Source organism: Strix aluco, chromosome 13 (genome assembly GCF_031877795.1).
Source record: "Strix aluco isolate bStrAlu1 chromosome 13, bStrAlu1.hap1, whole genome shotgun sequence".
In the NCBI taxonomy this organism is placed as follows: domain Eukaryota; kingdom Metazoa; phylum Chordata; class Aves; order Strigiformes; family Strigidae; genus Strix; species Strix aluco.
The window spans coordinates 20,824,348-20,847,100 of NC_133943.1; the positions used below are offsets into that span (position 1 = coordinate 20,824,348).

At 43.4% G+C, this 22,753-nt stretch overlaps 1 protein-coding gene across 1 annotated transcript in view; it reads right to left on the reverse strand.

Moving 5' to 3' along the window:
- LOC141929194 (protocadherin alpha-2-like) overlaps positions 1–22,753 on the reverse strand; it is a 94,473-nt gene that overhangs the window by 37,424 nt on the left and 34,296 nt on the right. Inside the window, exon 2 of the mRNA XM_074838376.1 lies at positions 1,652–1,710. Coding sequence (XP_074694477.1) covers positions 1,652–1,710 — 59 coding nt within the window. The remainder of the gene's footprint in view (positions 1–1,651; positions 1,711–22,753) is intronic.

The window sequence follows — 22,753 nt, forward strand, 5'->3', positions numbered from 1 at the left end:
GGCATGTATTTGTGTGCAGCTCCTTAGAGAAACAGAATTCTGTGACTGTGTCCCTGACACTGCTCATCTGCTTCTCAGCTCCCTTCCACACTCCCAGTTGAACTTAACGGGCAGTTTCAACCAAACGTGGCAGATGTCAGTGGTCCTACGGATACCAAATTTCTACAAGTTTTATGAAAAATCAGCATTTTATGAAAATCATCAGCTGGGCAGGTCATACAGGCTCAGAACCTGAGATTTCTCATAAGGACAGGGGCTGCTGATGTGAGAAAACAGATGAACACATACAATTTCCCAGAAAGACTTCATCAGCTCCCTTGCTTGTGGGATGAATTGCTTTAAATGAGCTCTGACTTTTCATTAATTGTTCAAGTAACTTCAGGCAAGATCTTGAACTCTGTGTAGAAAGGAAAGTAGATCCACAGGATCGCAAGAGCACATCTGGCTCTGAGGACCAGTAGATAAGATGCTCAGGTAGGCAGGAGAATTCCTGCTTCAGAATCCTGCTCCCTAGACTTTATTCATTTTGCAGTAAGCAGTCAGGGATTTTAAAAAAAAATAACAGCAGGAACAAAAAAGAAAGAAACCAGTTTGCCCAATGGGCCCCAGAATCAAGCTTGCTCCTGCTTCCTTTCCTCCTGGCCCTGAGGTTTAAGTTCCTTTTTACACAGCATCCCACAGTCAGCTGGAGGGGTGCACTGTGCCCTCACCCCCATGCAGCACAGTCTCAGGGATGGACAGTCTGAATCTGAGTTTTGGACTTCAACCTTGTGAAGACTCTTCAGCCCTGAAGACAATGGATAAAAGGTGATGACTACAGTCCCATTGCACCAACAATTTTGGGAAAAGTGTGCCCTTCTGCACTATGTGGTGCCACCAGGAACTACTGCAGTGTTATAATTGCATCTAAACCTGTAAAATAGTCTTATTAATCACGTCAGATTACACCTGAATATAAAACCAGTTTTCTAATCTGCTCAGGAAGGGAGAGGAAATATTTTTTATTTAGGCTCTACAAAACAACTCTATTATAATTCTCTCTTTCCAGTGTACTGAGTAACAAATTATATCTGAGTGCTCGCGATGTTCAGTGGAGGACTTTCAAAGATGCCTAAAGAGATTCGGACACAGCCTCACTTTTCCTCCTTTGAAAATCTGTCTCATATCTTCAAAATGTTCTTTAAACTGTATTAATCATCTTGATTGCACCATGCAGCTAATAAACCGACTGCAGGAGCAGCATACTTTTATGGTAATGAGAGACAAGATGGAAAACACATCAGTGCTGCAGATAGTCTGTTGAAACATAGCATTGATGATTACAGGGAGCTTTAAAGTAAACAAAAAGTGTATAATCACAGTCAAATAATTCAATAATTGGAGCAATTATGCTTTGACAGTCAATGTATAAAAAGGCAGGAGGTCAACACAAAAAAAGCACACATCTATGGTAGTATAATAATACCATAGATGCAGTCAGACTGAATCTGCAACACTGGGAGATTGGAAGTGACAGCAGCAGAACTCGGATGCTTTCCATCTCATTATACAGAAATTGTCAGGCTAGGGCATCAGAGGAGCCAGACAGCTTTGTCCTTTTCAAGAGAACAAAGACAGAATTCCCCTTCATGTGGGGAAACACCATACATACCTTTGCATTCCTGCCCTTAGGGACGCAGAGTAGCGCCAGTCAGGATTGGGGTGTTTTGGCTGTAGAAACAAAAGCCCAGGATAATGTTGTTAATATATGTTAAATGTGCTGAAAAGCATGTGCATCTGGTTAATTTTGTCAGAAAAATCTTTATAGAGCTACTCAATTTTTCTGAGCATTCAGACAATGGACACACAGAGATTTGTCTCTATGACAAAGAAACTCGTTTGCCCGCCAAGGCCTTTGGCTAGAGATGATCTCTGTGGAACGGCATTGAATTCTGGAAACTGGTGGACAGTTATTTTGTAGAGTCATCAACATTCTGGGCATAAGAAAAAAAAAAACACAACACATCCTAAATCCATAATACACATTGTTTGTTTACCTGATAAGCCGAGAAAACTCAAGCTCCTGCACCAAATAGCATCTGCCTGAGGAGGTATAAAATCCAGCCCCCTCTGAGGGGGACATGCAGCGTAGTCTGTCAGCTGTGAGGTTTCTGCTAACATTTAGTGTACTGCAGGGGACTGCACTCGATTGTATCGGATTTGCAGACCGCAGCAAGTCTTTTATCAAAGGCAGATGTATTCTTTCATAATACCAAGAACTACTACATTCTCCATATTCACGAGAGGGCATTAGAGGTGGAAGGGGGGAATAGCCAGCAATACCCTTTGATCAACAATCCTCAGCATATGATGATGACCTGCTGCAGAATGGCTTGCTAAATAAAGAGATAATTAAGAAATCCTCTGTTGATCAAAAATTGCTCCAGAAAATCTCTTTTGCATTGTCAGGGGACCATCACAATAATTTTCAACTATGGCCAAAGAATGCAAGCTCAGGTCCTTTAAAATTAAGCCCTAAGCACATAACAAGGTTATTTCTCAGGATTCTCAAGACATTACTCTGTAGGTGATACTGCAGCCAGTGCTTAACTTCAGGCACTTGAATTCAAAGAGAAAACTTATGTCCAGAAACATAATGGACTACACTCATTCCTGGTCTGTCTTGTACAGTGCCAAACACACAAATAATATATGACAGTAATGGTTTAATTCTCTTCAAGCTATTGGAGGCAGATCAGAAATGAATTTTGTCCCATTACTTGAAAGAAAAAAAGAAAGTGTTGAATGCTCTGAATTATTTAAAGCCAACTCTGTCTTTCCTCTTGAGGTTTGGGGTATGCTTTTCCCTGGATCAATAGGTTTTATTCAAATAAAAATGGAGCAATTACAACTTACGCTATCACTCTATCACCATATTTCCCAGGTCCAGCATCACTCAAGAGTGAGATGCTCTTGGATGATGCGCATCCTAGTATTCTTTATGGTCTGAGTTACACAATGGGGAGGAGGCTGCTTGTGGTTTGCAACCACACGTTAAACATCTGTGCTAGCAATTTCCTTCCCATTTAGCCCCCAGTTCTCTGGCATGCTCAGGTTCTGCTGAGTTCAGCAGAAAGTGGCTTGGCAAGGAGCCCATTATGTACAGTTCCAGCATTTTCTGATTCATTCCATTTTGGACCCAGCCCCAGGGATATCAAAGCAACTCGAAAGTCAACCATGTAGTAATAGTCAATGAAAGAGGATAGAAAATAATACACACTGATCAGATCTTCTCCTGAGTTTGCCTTTCTTGATGTACGAAAGGTGCTGACACCAGAAGATTTGGCTTTTCCTCTGCTGGGGATTTTTGTATAGCAGAGGAACTGCTGGACTATGGAGGGAGGGGAAAGCCCCTTTGCTCTTTTTTTGCAGTTAGAGAGGTGCAGGTTATTAGTTTGTATAGGCTTATAGGCAGTGTGAGGAGGAGAAGGAATCTTACCACAGTCCCAGGCAAAACACAGATGAAGTGAGATTACATCAAAGAGCTGGAAAAGTCTGACATGAGCTGGGTAGGAGTGAGAAAAGAGGAAAATGGCCACTCGCTCACAGTATATAGATTTTCGTTTTTCAGCCGAGAGCTTTCCAGCTCTCGGCTGGAAGACAAAAATCTATGTTCTGTTACAGTGGGAACTTTCAGACACCAGATCATAAATGGGTGATGATGGCAGGACAAACTCATCAGTTAGGAATTCATCATTCATTCACTCCACATGCATGGACCAACATTCACCACGTCAATATAACAAAAAGAGCAGCAATTAGTAGATTGTGGTATTTTCAAAGGTTACTATCCAGAAGCTGTGGCATCTTGTGGCTATTCTCAAACAGTTCTCTACCTTCTACTACTCTTTAGGCAGGGCTGTAGTGCTGCTCCCGGAGGAGCAGAAGAAGGAAGGAGGGGACAGGATCAGAAAAATATACTTTGGAGATAGAAAGATCTATTGCCACAGTTGACTTTCAGACCTTTCAGGGGCTGTTTCTTGTTTTTAACTGAAAAATTCAATGTTTGGGACTTCTCTACTTTTTGAAGTCTTCACAGAAAGAACAGGAGGAGCAGGCAGTTGGGCAGCAGTCAGCCTTTGTCCAGACCTGTTCTCATGCAGTTTTATCACGTGTGTGCTGCTTGGTTGTGAACATTCAGACCTCAGCAAGACACACGTTTATCCCACACTTGTGTTATCACAGGCCAATGTCCTGCAACTGGCAAAATTGGTGAGATTCCAATTTTATCAGCGTAACTGGCTTCTCCTTTTGTCTGCTACAGACTAATTCTTTAAGATCCTCTGGTCATACAAGAAAAGTTGTCTCAATACATCTTTAAATGAGATTGGGATTAGGAGCAAGAAAAGCAAAAATGCATGACCAGTAATAGAAGTGATGCATCGTAGAAGCAGCAAACCTGTTCAGTAATACCTTTCCCCAGTTCAGATGCAGCAGTGTTGCTTCTAATAGATCATTCAGGCATTCACAGTCTGCATGCTTGGGTTGGTTTATACCTCTGGCTACAAACAGTCCACCTGTACCAGAGCACCCAGAGAAACCTGCCACACTGACATGTGCTGTCACACAGCATGCAGTCACTGTGCCACGGCATGATATGGCTCATCTCAAATAGAGCTGTGTCTTCAGCACAGTCCCAGGGGACAGGAGTCTGCACAGCAGCTGTCAGCGGGCTCCTCTGCAAAGCCCTGTGACAGGCTTTGCTCTGAGAAATGTAGATGTGTCATAAATCAACACCACCAGGACAAGGTACAGCTGGCCAGGAAGCATGAGTACAGAGAAGCAGCACAAAGAGGAATACAGGCTCTGAAGTGGTCCAGATGCTTCCCAGTTGTATATCCCCATACTCTTGTTATATCTCACAATGCTGACGAAGATAATATTGTTCCTTTTACCTCCCCAGCTCCCACCTCATTACAAGACCCTGTTTATCACATGCCAGTCCATTCTACCAACTTCAAGGTAATCTTAGCCTGCCATTTCCCTCAGAGATTTTTGGAGGCCATGTATCAAGTCCAGTGGTCCTGTCCTTACCACATCAGTGGAGGTGAGAAAAATCACACGATCCAGCACAGAAGTAATCAGCCATTCCCCATTTCTCACATCACCTGTTTTTTCTGATTTAGTAACAGGACACATCATCATAGTCATGAGATGAGTCAAAACCCATCCAGGTGCCTGTAGAAGTGGCTGTCACTGCACCAAGTGAACACCTCACGCCAACAGTTTGCTCCTGACACTTCTTCCAGGCATCAGGGTTACGTGCTGCCAACCACATAACCACAAGCATCAGTGTGACTAGTCATAAACAACCAACCCTACTGGAAAGTCTGATAAGTGAACGTATAATATAAAATGGAGTAAAAAAGCTCATGCAAAATTTCACACAGTTGTTTTCAAATTGCAAAGCATGGGTTAACTTAAAATCATTTCATTGGTTCATGGAGAATAAATTTAGTTGAAAACACATTGTTACAAACATTTTGCTCAGTTCTCTTTTTAGCTAATACTTTTACACAGTAAGGATTTGTCCTTGGGATAGAAGGAATTTCTGAATTTTTTTAATGTTTTCCTGATCCTGTGTTCATGAAAATCAATGCAAAGGCTACCATTCACTTCAGTGGCTGTTAGAACAGGGTCTGCTTGAGGTAGAGAAGTGTGAATCAAACATTTACAAACAGTTACCAGATGATGAGGCTGCTAAAAGCATCCCACTCCATTCCTACTTCCACACAAACACACAACAGAATGACATATTTATCAGATGTATCTGCTTTGAAGCAATAATAAAAGGCTTTGCAGAACCCCTGACCACATACAGCTCTGCTTATTTTCCACTGAGACAATGCTGACGGATGTGGGGAAACAGAAGTTTCTATTCCTGATTTCCTTCTGTAAATGTTTAGAATTAATTTGATGTGGAGAACAAACTATTTATAGACTGAACATGTGTTTATCATACGAGAAATAAGAATGGGAACTGAGCAGGGTGTAATTCAGAAGCTCCAAGATTTTCTTCCTGGCAGTGTTCATTTGCATTCCTAACTCTGAGAAAATTAAGGTGAACAGTCAAGTGCTTCTGTAAAGTATATTTAATGAGTTCTGAGAGAAGGAAAACACCCCTGCTTTTAATATTGGATGCAAATTTCTGTCGGCACAGCAGTAAGCATCAAACCAAGAGTTTGCCCTGAAACACAGAGCACTGTCCCTGCTTAGCAGAACAGGTTCAGATACTACCACTAAACAAAAGAACAATCATTTATAGTTAACCTTTACAATGTCAGTGGGGCTGGAGAATTTCTTAAAGGCTTAAGTTCTTGAACTGAGATTGCAAGATATTCCACCATTAATACCTTTAAAGCCTCTGTGAGAAATCTCTTGGAAAGACTGCTCCAGACAATGCTGTGGGTTTACTAGATTTAGACATTTCAAAGCATGCTTGCATTTTAAAGCAGTATCAAGATGTGTTCAACTCGAGGGTTGTTTGGTTTTTTCCCGGATGTTTAGCAAGCTGGTTTTGAAGTGCAAAATACAGAGAAAGAGCCAGAAGCAGAGCAAACAGCCGTAGAACTCCAATGAACCCCTGGGTCGTACCATCACTAATGTGCAGCTTTTTTTTCGCTTTCTGAAAAGTGTGTATAAAGCACCATGCAAATTTATTTCTGAACATCACATAAAACATCGTATTTTGTCAGCCACATGCATCACCACACAGAAAAGGGTACAAGGAAATGTACGATCAGAAGAGTTTATATCTAGTTCTATCAAGTCTCCAGACTGCCCACTCATCATTAGGAATGTGCCAGGCTGCTTCTGGGGCAGAAACTCCTGTTACAGCATGTTGGTTTGATTGGTTTTCCCTGCATTAAAGGGAAAAGGTTGTCATGAGATGCAAGACATAACAAATGAGCTTAACCACACAGAACGTAAGAATAAGATGGGAGAGATGAAAACATAAACCAAGGACCAGGCCCTACCCAGACATCACTTGACATCTTCACAGGAGGAAAAGGACTCCAGACTAAAGTACTGAAACTTTTCCTGAAAATGACGGATCATCACTGCAGCAGTGCCCAGTAACAAAATCACTTCTTCATGCACCCCCTTCATAGCTGTGTGCACCCCCCTTTCAAAAGGCAAGAACGCAGGCTGCCCATAACCTCGCACGGTGCCAGCAATGAAGCCACAGTATTTTGCTACCTCTATATTCTGCCCACACTGCCTGCCTGGCCACCCTGCAGTAGTTATCTAGCTGATGAGAGCACAATATGCAATAACTCTGTGTTCTGATCCTATCACCAAACTCCTGCCAGCAGTAACTGTTTCTGAGGTTTCCAGTGCAGCTGTGTTAATACATTTCTTCTTTCACAAAGACACTTGGTTTGAGATATTCTTACAAACCTATAAAGGACCATACAGGCAAGCAGAGTGAAAGCAGAAGCACAGGCTGTCTTGCAGAAACAAGCTCCCATTCCACCATCACAACACTAGCAGTACAGGTCAGAAGTGACACAGGAATCAGCATTTCAACAGACAGAAAGAATTCATACCCTTCCTGGGTCTTCCCTTCCACCGCATCCTTCTAATGACCCAGCGAAGTCAGTCGCAACTTAGTGTAAAGTAATTATTAACATCTTCCACCTTACTAGTAAATATGAAAAGGACAAAGGCCTTATTGCATCAAGTGTTACTGAGATTAATCCCAAATAACTTTGAAATATTTTTCATTTTACTGTATAGACAACACCTGCAAAATACTTGCCTTTGTTAAACCCTGTGTAAAATAGGCATGCCAAGAAAGCCCGCTCACCTGGTCCCACCCTCATAACTGAAAAGCTAATAGAAGATCAATGTCCAAAAACTGAAAAAAAAAAGACCTTTTCACATTATCCAAAAATAACATACACATCAGACACTAACTTTGTAAATCAACACATTTGCTATGCTTCACAGGTGAAGGCAGGGGCTCTTAAAGACTGATTAAAAGTTCACTTTAACTAAAAAGAGAAATGCCGCTCTCTGAAGATCTAATAATACAAAGATCATTATCCTTAAAAAGTAGAATTCAGTGTTCCTAAGAAATGGATGGCATTCAGTGCATATGCTAAGCTGGAAATAAGGGAAAGACAGCATTTTATAGTATGTAATTAGCTAGGAACTAGTAATTAGTGAAAGCCATTACATTCAGCCATTTTCTCATGTACATCTTCACAGTATGTACTACCCCAGGACAGTTTAAGAAGCAGAGAGCTAAGAAAAGAACTTGTGACAAATAGAACTTGTTAGAATTTCACCTCTGTTTATATCATACAGAACTATTTGAATAATTGATTCCCCTTCTGGATCATAACTGCACACAGGCAGGCATTCTGTTTGTTCTATACATTCCTCAAGTTTCGGCTGGCTTTGCTGTCACTGCCTGATCTCCACTGGTGTTCAAAACTTGCAAATCCATTGCATTCAATGGAGTGATTCCCATAATGTGATAGGGATCTGTCTGTTAAACTGATTTCCTACCGGTCTTGCATCCAAAGTGAAGTCATTTTCAATTATTGCTTCTCTTCTTTTTCCCCCCCGAAAATCAGATGTATTTCACTCTTTGACTCCTCAGTGTACATGCTTATAGAGTGTCTCATGTTCCCTCCTATATCAAACAGATATACATTTTATTATACTCAGAAAGATTTTAAGGTACAAAAGCTGTGTAGAAAGAGAAAAAATACTTCCCCCCATACCCTGACACTGTGATTTACAGAAAAACACTGCATTAATTTTCAGTGGATTAGTTTTGAATGGATGATCACTACAACTTGAAAAGCATTTTTATGGAAGACTTGTTAGTCCTTAAGATCTGTGCATCTTTGTGTAACTAAACTACAGTTCCAAAAGATGCTAACGTCTTCATATATGAATATAATATAAAGAAACGAATAAATAAATTATATTTCTGTGGCAAGAACACACAAGTCACGCTCCCTTCTATCTCAGCAGTTACTCCCGCAGCTTTCCCTCATCTGGAGGCATAGCACACATTAATGCATGGACTGATCTTATGCCTGCCACAATTGTCGGGTACAAACAACACACGGTAATTGCAAAATTCTCCTTTTGTGAACCAGAATTAGTCTCTCCTGGGAGTGTTTCTAGGTTTAGTTCCAATACATGTAGAAAGGAAACTGCACAGAGCATGCAAACCGCACGCTAGCTGCAGATTGCCTGTGTGCCAACATCAAGCAACCATTAATTCTTCACTGTGGGAAAATATTAAAAAGGTTAATACACTGCTGGTCAAAGCATAGGTATTAAACAATTTTCTATAGCAAGCCAGCAGGTTAGAAGTTGTCACACTGTAACATAACGATGGTAACTTGCTGTAATTCTCTACAAAGACGTCACAGAATTGTCACTGTCCAGAAAGCATGAAATGCAGCACTGGGTAGAACAAATATTATCAAAGGAAGGATTGCAGTTTTCAGACAACTAAAACATGCCCACATTAGTAAACAAAACATAGTATTGTAATGACCTAAATTCAAAACTTCAACATCTTTGCCTAGGTATGAAATCAATGAAGTAGCAAACATCTATAACTGCCATAATCTATTGATTTCCAGGCTGATCACTTCTTAATTTTTTTTTTCCTGCAATATTAGTTTTAGCACTAAAAATTTCAGACCACATGTGTCATTCCCTAGCAGTCTGTGACAGCAGGCAATTTTAGATCTGCAAGAGAAAAGGGAAGGAGGCAATATACTATAAAGCATATGCTGCAAAACCAAAGTGAATCTCAGACAACGGATGCATACACTGAACTTACCAAATGGACCCTGAAAGTCCCAGTATTTACCTAGAAACAAAATGCATTGCACAGATTAGATTCATTAGAACCATGTTTCATAGCTGTGTGTCAGTGAGCCTAAAAGGGCTTAATCTGAGTTTTCCAGTTTGAATCTCTTCTTAAGTACAGATTTTCTCAGAGCATTGTGCTGGCCATTTATCAGTGTAGCCTCACCTCATTAGGAGTAATGGAGTCATTTTTAAGTATGATCAGGTTTTGTGCACTCTGCCCACTCTGTCCTGTCAGATGCCTCTCGGTCATCACTGCAGAGGGACCAGTAGTTCCTGTTGGGCCACAGGTATTGTAAAACATAAAAGTGTCACTTCCTGATCCTGCAGTTAGGCATGCCTTATAGCAGTAGGTCTTAGTGAGAGACCCATTGCCCCTCACTTCAATGAAATGGGGCTGTACTTTCAAACCATGGGGCAACCTAGCATCGATGTTGTTGTTGGCCTGCTTGTATAATTCAGCAGGGCACCGTTCTCTGACCCCACAGAACCCTGCACAGCAGGACTCCCCATACAGACTGTATCTGTAGCACTTGATAACAGTAAGCCCAATGATTGTGAAAAGGAAAACGAAGGAGATGGCGCTCAAAGCGATAATGAGATAAAGTGTGATCTCTGAGTAATTGCTCGGACTTTTAAAGTGCCTTCTTGTATCAGGGATGATTCTGGAAACTCTGTCCACCACGGCAACAGTGATGGCTACTGATGAGGACATCGGTGGCTCTCCATTGTCTCTCACCTCCACCGTCAGGTTGAAAGTAGGTGTGCTGTCCTCGCCCAGTTTGCGAGTAGTCCTAATCTCCCCAGTATGGAGCTCCACCCTGAACAAACCTGGATCTGAGGTTTGCACCAGGTGGAAGAACAACCAGGCATTTTGTCCTGAGTCCCCATCAATGGCTATAATTTTGGTTACCAAATATCCAGCATATGCCGAGCGTGGGATCATCTCCAGGGCTGCTGAAGTGTTTGTTGAGGTAGGATACAGAATCTGTGGAGCATGGTCGTTCTCATCCACCACGTAGATGTAGACAGTGACAGTGCTGCTCAGTGGTGGGATCCCGGCATCCTGAGCCTGGACAACCACCTGGAACTCCCTTAGTGTCTCATAGTCAAAGGACCTGACAGCATACATATTGCCGCTATCGGATTTAATGGAGACATAGGAGGCAACAGGTAGCCCTTCAATCTCCCCAGGTAGTAGAGAATAGGACACATAGGCATTTTCGGCAACATCTGGGTCAGTGGCTTTGATAGTGCACAGCAAGGCTCCAAGGGGGTTGTTCTCAGGGATGTAAACCGAGTACACAGGTTCCTCGAAGCGTGGAGGATTGTCATTGATGTCAGAGATCTCCACATGGATCACCTTCTGGGAGGAGAGAGGGGGGCTCCCAGAGTCAGTAGCCGTAACGGTGATGTTATAGGCTGCTGCTTTCTCGTGGTCCAGTTTGCCCTGGGTGATCAAGGTGTAGGAATTCTTGAAAGAGTTGAGTGTGAAGGGAAGGCCGGGGGGAATACGCAGGCTCACCTGCTTGTTCAGCCCTGAGTCCTGGTCAGTGACACTCATCAGGGCCACGACAGTTCCTGCCTTTGCATCCTCCGGCACTGGGCTGTACAGAGAGGTCAGGACCACCTCAGGAACATTATCATTGGCATCCACAATGTTGACCAGCACCTTGCAGTGCCCAGCCATAGAGACAGGGCCCTGATCAGTGGCTTGCACATATATCTCATAGGAGGATGCCTCTTCATAGTCTAAAGTACCATTAACCCGCACCTCCCCTGAGTGTGGGTCCACACTAAAGAGCTGCCTCACCTTCTGTGGGGTGTAGCTGCCAAAGGAGTAGATCACATCCCCATTGGAGCCCTCATCGGGGTCTGAGGCATTGAGTTTGACCACTAGCGTGCCAGGTGGGGCATTCTCCAGAAGGCTCACGGTGTAGGTGGAGCGGTCAAAGGCAGGTGGGTTATCATTGGTATCCACAACTCGCACAGAGATCTGGGCTGTACCGGACTTAGGGGGGTCCCCACCATCCACAGCGGTGAGCACCAGCTGCTGCAGGGCACTCTGCTCCCGGTCCAGTGGCTGCTGCAGCACCAGCTCCAGGAGCTTGCTGCCGCTCTGGAAACCTTTAAGGTCCAGGGCAAAGTGGCGGCTGGGGCTGAGCTGGTAGCTCTGCACAGAGTTGGTGCCCACATCAGGGTCTTGGGCACTCTCAATGTGGAAGCGGGCCCCGGGCAGGGCGGACTCACTAATCTCCAGTCGGTAATCCTGGCGGGGGAAGCGCGGCGCGTTGTCGTTGATGTCCAGCACCTCCACTTCCACGTTGTGCACCTCGATGGGCTGCTCGATGACCAGCTCCAGGCTGAGGAAGCAGGCGGGGCTCAGCTCGCACAGCGCCTCGCGGTCCATGCGCTCCCGCACCAGCAGCGCCCCGCGGCCCAGCTCCAGCTCCAGGTACTGCCGGCCGCTGCCCGAGGTCAGCCGCGCTCCCCTCGCCGCCAGTCGCCGCGGGTCCACGCCCAGGTCGCTCGCCACGCTGCCCACGAAGGCGCCGTGCGGCAGCTCCTCCCGCACCGAGTAGCGGAGCGGCCCGCCCGCCGCCCGCCCGGCGCACAGCCCCAGCAGCAGCAGGCCCAGCACCGCCGCCCCGCCGCGCCTCCGCCGAGCCGCCGCCGCCATGGCCGGGGCGGGGAGGGGGGGGGGCCGGGAAGCTGCCGGAGCCCGGAGCCGCCTCGCCCGGCCCTGCCCTGCCCCTGGCCCGGCCTCACTCCCCGCCGCCGCCCGGCCGACTCATGCAAGCGGCGAGCAGCAGCCGTCGGCCGCCTCCGGCCCCGCCGCCGCCCGGTCCATGCCCGCCGGCTGCCCGCGGCGGCGGCTCCCACCTCTCTCCCTCCGACAGCTCCGGGGAGGAAGAAGAAGAAGAGGAGGAGGAGGAGGAAGGAGGAGGGACCGGGATCCGCTTTCTCCTGCTCCGGCAGCTGCGCGGGAGGGGGCGGGGCGGCCGCTAAGCCGGGGCTGGCTCCGGTTCAGCACCTGGGCAGGGAACAGCGCCCGGGCCCGCCGGGACCCGCCCCCGCCCCCGCCCCGGCCGCGCCCACGTGTCGCGGCCTCTCGCCCCCGGCGGCCGCTGCTCCCGGCGCCGCGCCGGGAGGGGGGCGGCTCCGCGCCGCCGCCGCCACCGCCCCTCGGCTCCGCCGCTGAAGCTCCGGGGGCGCGGGGCGGAGGGGGAAGGGCCGCAAACCGCCGGCACTTCTGGACCCGCTGCTGCAGCGCTAAAGTGCATCCGCTTGGGCGGAAAAAATGGGCCTCCAGCCAGGTCTGGTGCCGTCTGTGTGTTGCGGCAGTATGTTTGACGACCTCTTTCTTGGAGACCTGCCGCTTTGCTCCCTCGGAGATTCATCTTTGCTGCAGCACCGTCCCTCTGCCCAACCCCTGCGGGCCCTCCTGCCCCGCTGCCACCCTCCTCCGGCTCAGCCCCCTCTCGCCCTGGCTGCAGCCCCCGCGCCCCGACAGCAGCTCAGCCGGTACAGTTCTGCAAGTCACACCCACAAGTTAGGAGCCTTTCAGGTGGGCTTCAGTTTCTCATCCAATGCAATACTCGGGCTCAAGGTGATCAAGTGCAGCTGGAGAGAAGATGGAACACGATCTGTTTTCAAGTCACAGTTTCTTCCTCCTCCTCTCTTGTGATGGAGGACTGACAAAACACAGGACCTTGAAATTCAACAAACTCAGCAGGGGGGGGTGAGGGTGCTGCAACTGCAATGAGTTTTACCCCAAGGCCACAAACCCCAGTGAAGACAAACTTAAGCATTCATTCATACAACATCTAAGTCACTAAGCTGACATATTCAAGGAGACAAACCACAGGACATAGTCGTCCAGGGGTGCATCTATATTGTACCTACTACCCAGTATGGAAACCTTCTCTACTAGTATTTATCTCCCTGTTGATTTTTTTCTTTGCTTACCCCACAAAGTCTTTTGGAATGTCCAATGAATCCTCTCTGGATTGGGCTGGTGTATCAAGGGGAGGCAGTGATCCCAACATTCAGCTAAAACTTCTTTCATTGCCCTCTGTGGGCCTGGGCACCCCTCACCTTGTGGGATGACTTTTGAGAGCACAACCTTACACTATAAATCCCAAAAGTTTTTACTATAATGTACCTGATGCACAAACCCTGGAGAACAATTGCCCTAACTCTGACTCAGCACTGCTAAGAACAACTACCAGTCTATCAGCTTTTATCAGTGGTCACCATTATCAGAAGAAACAACATTCAGAGCAGGACTACCCCATTTATGTTTTGACTGATGGGTTCATTTACTTCATTACTCAGCCCATTTTTGTGGCCCAAATATTTGCCCTCATATTTATTCTAACATGCCCAGCCCAGTGTCTGCAAATACTGCTGTGGAACCACCCAACCCTGTTTATCTTTTTTAATAAGATAAATGTAGGTCTGTACAGACCAAGAAGGGCAGATAGACATGCCAAGTGCCTAGAACATCTGGAAATTTGCCCATTTCAACCAGTTGTCTAAACAGGAGCCAAATACTTTTAAAAAAAATCAGCTTCAAATTTCTGGCTATCTACTCACCTTCAGGATCATGATATTCACAGAGTCAGAACAAAATGCCCCAACAGCCTCACCATAAAAACCCCTTCAAAAGCCAACACTCTGCTAAAAGCTATTTAAAAAGTTATAGCAGCACTAATACACATGGATTATGCAGGCCTGTGTCAAAACAACTTGCAGTCATCATGTAAAACAGAAGCGTGAAGGGCCACACTCTCAGTTTTCCAGTGGTTTCATCCAGACAGTCCATGGATCATCTCTGCCCCACATCTCCCATGTGTACAGCCACAAAGTCCTCTGACAAACGTACAGCACACCAATAAAAGACCAAAAGCCACAACAACACTACCAACATCTAAGGCCTTGCCTTAAGGAACATGTTGGTAGAGACTCTCCTGGAAAGGGACAATGCCCACGCTAAGAGTTGGTGGGAAAACAGAACTGATCTCTGTAGACAATGCCTTTCTAGCCACAAGCTGATTTTACTTACAGTATGTGAATGAAACACACCAACCACACATCCGGGGGTTTTTAATACCGGTGAGGAATCTTTCACACTGTTCCTAGACCCCAGTGAGTAACTTCTGAGAGACAATCAGGCTCTGCTCTGATGCATTCCAGCTGGGTCCCCCTGCAAGGAAGGGCTGATGAACATTCAAATCCTGGCCCACCCCACTATTTACATGCTACCTAGGTTCATCTTTCCTCACATCCTCACAGCTAAGACTGTGCACATCCAAAGTTTTGTAAAACACCATAGAATGTAAAACTGAACAGAGATATCATACACACCTAACCAAGCTATTCTAGACCGTATTCCATAATATTTTGATTCCCATCAAACATGTCTCTAAACCTCAGGTTCTTAGAAAATTTTTCTCCTAATTTCAGAATCATAAGTTCTAGGATCATCTGGCTTCTTGCCTTTTTGTAAATTTTATAGCACCAATGAAATAGGTGCTCTGATTTTCAATTTACAAATTAATACTGTAGCTTGGCTCGTTTATAGTAGCACTGTACAAATGTAAGAGTCTTTCTCAAAATGTTAGCTTTATACAATTTATGCTGACTACACAGTTTATAAGTGATATACTGAAACTTGTTCTGTTCTGATTAAATGTTCCCTAAGATCCTTTAAATCTATATAAAATTCATCAATGGCCACAATAATTTTAATTATTTCCATCAGCTTCAGTGGTATTGCTGAGTCAGTCCTGCAGGCCTCAATTTTTAATTCAGGAAAAACTCCCATTGAGAAAACACTTCAGGATTTGGTCTGTAGTAAAACTGATTTTTCTAGTGAAATGCAAAAATTGAAACACAGAAAAACATTATTTCAGTTTCAAATGAATTGAGGCTTAGGGGCTTTCTAGTTTTCTTTTTACCAGAGTTTTGCTTTCCAGTCATTTCTTGACATTTCATCTAAGCATCAAATTTTGAAACACCTTCAAAGCTCTCTAAATAAAAATGTGGGTCCAGTGGGTTCAGATCGATCCACATGAGCAAGAGAATCAGAATCCATCCCTGCAGCAAAAACAGCTGAGAAAACATACCAGGTCCAAATATTCATTTGCTGCTAAACCTGATAACCATGAAGTGATTGGATACTGCCTGTATGCAGTATCTATATACACAGGCCTATTGGGCTTTGCTGACATACAAAAATTGCACCACTTCAATTAGCTTAGTTAAATTAAATGGTAGGAGTCCTTTAATGTGAGTACAAACATACAGGTGTAGTAAAGAATACACTGATTTTATCAAGTCCTGCAGAAGAATATTAAGTATATATCAAGATAGTAATACACTGATATATATCCATGCTAGAGGTGGTAGTAATATAACTATTTTAGTATGAAAAGTCCTCACATTCATATGCAAGCCTTCCTTGAAACAGTTCTACATATAGATGCGCCTGAATTAGTAGCAGCATAATGCAGTGCCACAGGAATGTTTCTGTGCAGATATTTCTCTCAGGAGTGATACAATTATACACAGACACAGTTCTGTAGGTATTTAGGGCCTTGAAAAGTTCATCCATTTCAAATCACACCTGTACAAGAAATGTTTTTATATACCATTGTAACTAGAATCACTTAAATTTGCTTGAGCAGCAATAAATCTGTGTTCAATTTGCTTCACTGCAGAACACTATGCAGAGTCCTTCCTCTGGCTATTTCTGAGGCTCACACAGCAAAAGGAGAAAGACATATTAGAAAACAGGAAGATGTGAAAGTACAACATGTTAAACTGAAGAACTCCAAGGTAATTTGACATCTGAAAAGACGTTTTGCTTCTTTGTAAATCATTTCATCCTCAGCAACTCACATTCCTTAAACACCATGTCCAACTACTCAGTGTTGTGATGTAGCTCCCTTCTGAACTGGTGGGAAGTCACCAGCTCCAAGGAGCAGGGTCTAGATTTTTGTATGTAGTCTTGTCAGCATGTACGTTTTCAGCAACGTACAGATTGCTTCCATACCACAGAAATGCACACACAATTTCTGCCTACTGATAAAACTGTGCAAGAAAATATGGAGACAAATCTAGAGAATCCATACAGTTCAGTGATTAACAAGCAGGTAAGCAGTGTCATTCTCTAGAAAAACAGATTCTCTCTCTGTGCCTGCTTGCGTGTGGTGCCTACAATTTGTCTGCCTTACTCAGAATTAAATCAAGTCTAGAGGAAAGGAACATCCATCAGTCACAGGCCAGATTATATCAACCACTGTGGAAAATAGTACCCGTAAACTGTAAGGGAATGACTCAAATTTGTGGAGTTTCTTATATACAGTTTTTTTTCCAGTGAGATGGTGGACTGTAGCACCATCTTCTAGCCCATGGGTACTCATGAGGTCTATGGAAAAAACATCTTGATAATTTCAGGGGACACTAACACTATTTCTTCAGTCCAACCCCATCTTTCCCTTCACTCACTTGGGATTCCTGCACCCTGCTTACTTCAGTCAGCCCCCCCCCTTTCTCTGAAGGATAACATGTACAGGATGGTTTCTGGTGACTTCCCATGTCTCAAGTACTATCTGATCAGGAAGATCCTGATTTTCTGATCAGGAAGACACTACCTAGAGATGATAAGGCAACGTAAAGACAGGAGTGAAAGGGATTCACACCCTACAGTGACACCCTGCCTGACAAGCCTGACAAGCCTCCAAGAGCTCAGAGATCCCAATATATGAGAGAGTAGGTTCTGCAGGCAGAACAGAGGCACTGAGCAACCTCTTGAACAGAGCTCTGCAGTTGAACCAGATCTCTTTCAGTATATGGCATGCATTATCTGTTAGGGATTTTCTGGGGACATGGGAGTCTCCCTCTTCCTAAAAATACTGCAAAATGCCTCCCTTAGGTAATGTAAACTTGTTTCTACACCCAAATTCTTTGCTCCATGTTCAAATCATCTTTCACACTTGAATTACTTGCTGACAAGTAATTTTTTCACATGCAACTTGCCTCTCCCATGTTTAAATACCATCGATAGGTCTGGTGTCAAATTGCTCATTTGGATTGGCTCTCTTCTTTTGTCTCTTTCCTTAAATCCATTTTTCACATTGGTATGAATGTAACTGGTGAGAATTCTTTTTGTATCACAAACATCTGAAGCCAGACTATTTAAAACATTGCTGTTATGGGAACCAAGGCTGTTAAACAGGCAGAAAAAATCCTGTTTGTATTTAGGTCACCATTTCTTTGCAGTAGTGTACTTGCTGTTATTCTAGAAAATCACATGTAAAGAAAAAGAAGTGGTGGGTTGGGGTCTGCAGAGGGATCTGTGCTGTAAATCTGAATTCAAACAAACCACATATAACAAAGATACACAGAAAATACACTTCTTCACCTGGTTACCGGTGTACACTCAATTATTTCTCACTTCTAGTCTAAAGGACGGATATCTCTGATTCATTCTGTTTGTCTTCTGCTATATTTTTCTGATGACTTAAAAAATGTTTGAGTAATTTATTGGCCATAATGTCACATACTGTGCCATTTTAAATGGAAGGACATTTGCAACTTAAACAGTGACAAAATAAAATTCGCTTTTCTAAAGTCACCACAAAGACTGTAAGTGCTGCTTCTACTGCCAAATGTTTTCTTGAAGGTTTTGATTGCTGTGTTTTCCTTTATCACCATTGTTTCTCTTCAGAGCCAGTCTTTGTCATTCTTCTGTGCAGGCTGTGATTCCTCAGCTCAAGCCATTACCACTAAATTGCAGCTCAGTGAACTGGTTGTGAGACACGCCCTAGCCAAACCAATATCTTCCAGATTATTAGAACTGCATTTGCTTCCCTAGCTCTGGCTACTGCCTCACCCCATGCTTCTCTTCACACGTGTTGCACACCCTTCTTTACAGTTTCAGAACTGGAACAAAGTTACAAGGTAGCTGTCCCCCTCTTGAAACTGTGTATACGAATGTGTCAGAGCAGTTGCCCAGAAACTGAAGACTCAGTTTAGTTTTCTGCTTCAAGTTCAAAGTTTTTCCTTCATCATCCTAGAAAGTGCCTTCATCATAAGACACAGGATGTCCTCTACCTCCTTCTTAAAACAAGGCAAAAAACTTATGCCATTCTAGGTCAAAGAGAACAGCAAGAAGTATCATCCTCTAACCTAGTACCTGAGGTACTCACTTGGAAAGGAGGAGGAGATGGTGGAAACCTGTTTCTGCTCCAAGAAGTTTTATTAACTTTACACTGAACCACCTTGGGATATAATTCATAGTAGTACTAGTTCAAATGGTTTATAACTGTTGTGTTACTTCTTACACACACATATCCGTGTTTGTTAGTGATGATAAACTATTTTCACAGCATGAGTCCTCCCATTCCATGCTCATCGTACCAGAACTTGATGACACTGTCATAGACAATGCATAACCTGTATCAGCACCTTTTATTCTTTGCTATGTTTTTAATATTTTTTTTAAATACATAAAAGCTGAGCTCTATGGTTGTAATTTATTTTTCCTTATGTTACTTTTTTCCTATCCTATCCACAAAATTTAATTATTAGTCAGATAGTCCTTGACCTGTTTTTTGGGGACCCCCATTAATACCCCTGTACATGAAGCATTTCATACATAACATTCCCATGTTCAGGCACATTAGTATTTTGTAAACTTTACACTTCCTATGAGAAGATCTCAAACCTGAAGGGTCTCTTTTCCATCTGTTTTTATTGAAACCAATTGTCCTGGAAGATTTTCTAACCTGTCCAATGTCATGCATATATCTGTCACTAAGTCATATTTCTGAGGAACAGGTACGTTCTGGCACAAAGTTACTTCAAAGATTGCTTTATTTATCCTATTAAACAAGATCTTCTACTAGACTTGGATGGTCCTATTGTTCCAAGTCTCTACTAATGGCTCCTGAGCTCTCCTAAACACTGCCAGCTTTAAATCTGCCAGTGTTGTCTTCCTATTCACAGTCTGACTCTTAAAGCTATCTTTTTCTTCTTTTCCTGTTTATCTATTCTCCTTCTTAAATATTTGTTCCATATGTGGGTTTTTTCTATTCCTAGCTACAGCTTAACTTCAACTTTCCATCTTTTATTCATATTATCATCCCCCTTTTTTCATTTTGGTTTCTACACTTTTCTCCATCTTTTCTCTTTCCACTGAATATTCTCCTCTTTCCTTTCCATCTTCTACCTCTAGCCCATTCAGTTATTTTGCACTCCATTTTCAGCCAGTCCTCCTACCTTTTTCACTTTTGCCTGGGTCATCCACTTACTTTCTCTATATTGATTTTCCACATTTCTTTCCCCTCAACGTCCTAGGACTTTTACATTTGTCCTTCTGGATATACAATGAATTTGCCGTGTTCCAAAATGATGCCGATAAGGGATGCTGATGTCTCCTTTTCCCTTCGTTTTTGTCCACACAACTCAGATAAACTAGGAAGCTTAGCACCAAACAGTGGCACTGAACCAGTGGAAATAGAGACCTAAGTATAAAAATAGATAGTGAGAATCAAAAGTACAGGCAAGGAGTAATATGAGGAACAGTCACCTTCTTCATTGCCGAGAAAGACTGACAGCATTTTCTTTAGAGCCTGTCAGTGCCTCTTTAATAGGCAAAAGAGGTCAGGTTTGCATTATAAAGGACTACACAAGTACCCAAGTACTGAGCATTTGCTCTCTTGAAAGCATATACTGAATCACATCTATTAACTTTATTTCTGCTCCCTGCTTACTCCTAAGTGTCTCTTAGAAGTTAAACCATCTAAATCTGAAACTGCCTAGTTCAGACCTGAAAAGGAGCTGGCAATCACATAGGTTTGGTATCACACTGTTTTCACGATGACCTAAGTTTGCCTTTGAGCACGTTAGAAGTATTGACTGTCAATGCCCTAACTATAACCTGTACATCTTGTGCTAGATCAGATTTTGCTTTTTTGGAAGGTTGGTGCTTTCTCCTCCTTCATTTGCACTTTTCTTTCTTCCTCTACTGCTCACCTAGTGACTTTTCCAGGTTTGCTGCATTTCTTAATAGCATCTCCATGAATTCTTTTAGTCCATGAAAGTACAAGTTAGAAGATGATGAACTCAAGACATAAAAGCATACCTTAAGCTTTAATTTCAGTGCTTAATTTATTAAGCCCTGTATCTGGGCAATCATATTTAATTCAGAGCCACAAAACTTCACAAAAAGACACTGTGAAGATCTCCTTTCCTCGCAGAGTTGCCCTGCTAATGTACTAACAAGACTACCACTTGTACTGAATGGTTAACTCATGCTTTTGTTATTTAAAGCTTCTTTCACTGCAACTTTCTTTTACAAGCCTGCCTAATCCATCCTTAACATATCTTCAAGGTACCTAAAATGTTGTACACTTTCCACTGACTAAATAAAAAAAAAAAAAGGAAGAAAAAAGAAAATCCAGACTCACTCATCTCACAACTGCTGCCACTCTACTTCCTTGTATTTTCAAAAAATATACACCACCAGCCGAAGGATGCATTAACCTATTGCTCTGGGCTGCTAATACCAAGGGAATTTTCTCAGCAAAGCAGACCTGAGTGCAACTTCAGTCCCATGTGACATCCTAAATGTGACTTAAGTGTTTTGTGTTTATTCCCTATACAGGAATGCATTCCAGTATACATTAACATACTGCCTGCAGCCCCTCCAGACAGCCCAAAACACAAGTAGAAGTCCAAGATACACAATGTGAAGATCATCCAGTGGTTACAACTAAGCAGGTTGCTCTAAATTTCTTCCAGCAGCTGAGAGTCACAGTTCTGTCCTTTCTTCCTCCCTGGCACATCTCCACTCCAAAGCTCTATGGGAGGTTATCACCGAGCTACAAGTGTCTGTTCCAAACCACCATGATATTCTTACGCAGCATCAAGCTGCAACTTGCTCCTGAAGCTAAATATGTAAAGCAGCACAGAAATGGACAGATTTTCTCAATCTAAAATCAGACCCAAAATGCTACTGTACTGAGTTGCCCTAAATTTCAGCAATCTCTCAAATTAATAGAACAAATTATACTTCCTCAGAGTTAAAAGCATAGAGATTACTTTCCTTTTCAAGGTTATATTTTAGGATTAACTACTTAATTGATATTTTCTCGATGTTGGAAAAAGTCAATGTCAAATTTGCCAAGAAATTAAATCATTAGAGCTATGCTTTTTAAAACATCGAAGTGAGGCAGATCATCACCTCTACCTCTGGCTGTTGCACTCAGACACAACTTGATGCTTTCTGCAGCCAGAGACTCAGCCACCACTACGGTGCTGTCTCCAAGCCAGAGTAGGTAGAACTGTCCAGATATCATGGAAGTTCCTTGCTGCAGAATGGATGAGCAACCAAAGGAACAACAAAGGTGTTGCTCTGGGCTTCCAGAGTTCACCACAACAAACACAGGTTGGATACAAGTTGTATTCTGCATACCTGCCATGACAGGAGAGCCAGATATGGTGTGGAGTGAACCTCTGCACATCTGGTTCCAGTCTTTCACAGCGTTCTCAGGATTAGTCATTGTTTAGACTTGAAATTCTTTATATGGTGGGAAGGAAGAAACTTCACCCCAAGAACAAATGATTGAGGAAAATCTCCATCACAAAATCTATCCAGCTTTTAGCACAAATGGGAAAGACTTTGCTCAGCAACATGGCCAAATACCTAACAACCCTCTACTCTTACAACCATTGCGGTTGTGCTTTCAGCGGCAGGTCTTTGATGACAGTTCCGATACAGGTACCATGATCTCAAGTACACTGACAGAAAATTAAGACCCTTCAACTATTATAAAGAGTAGCTGAGAACCATGAG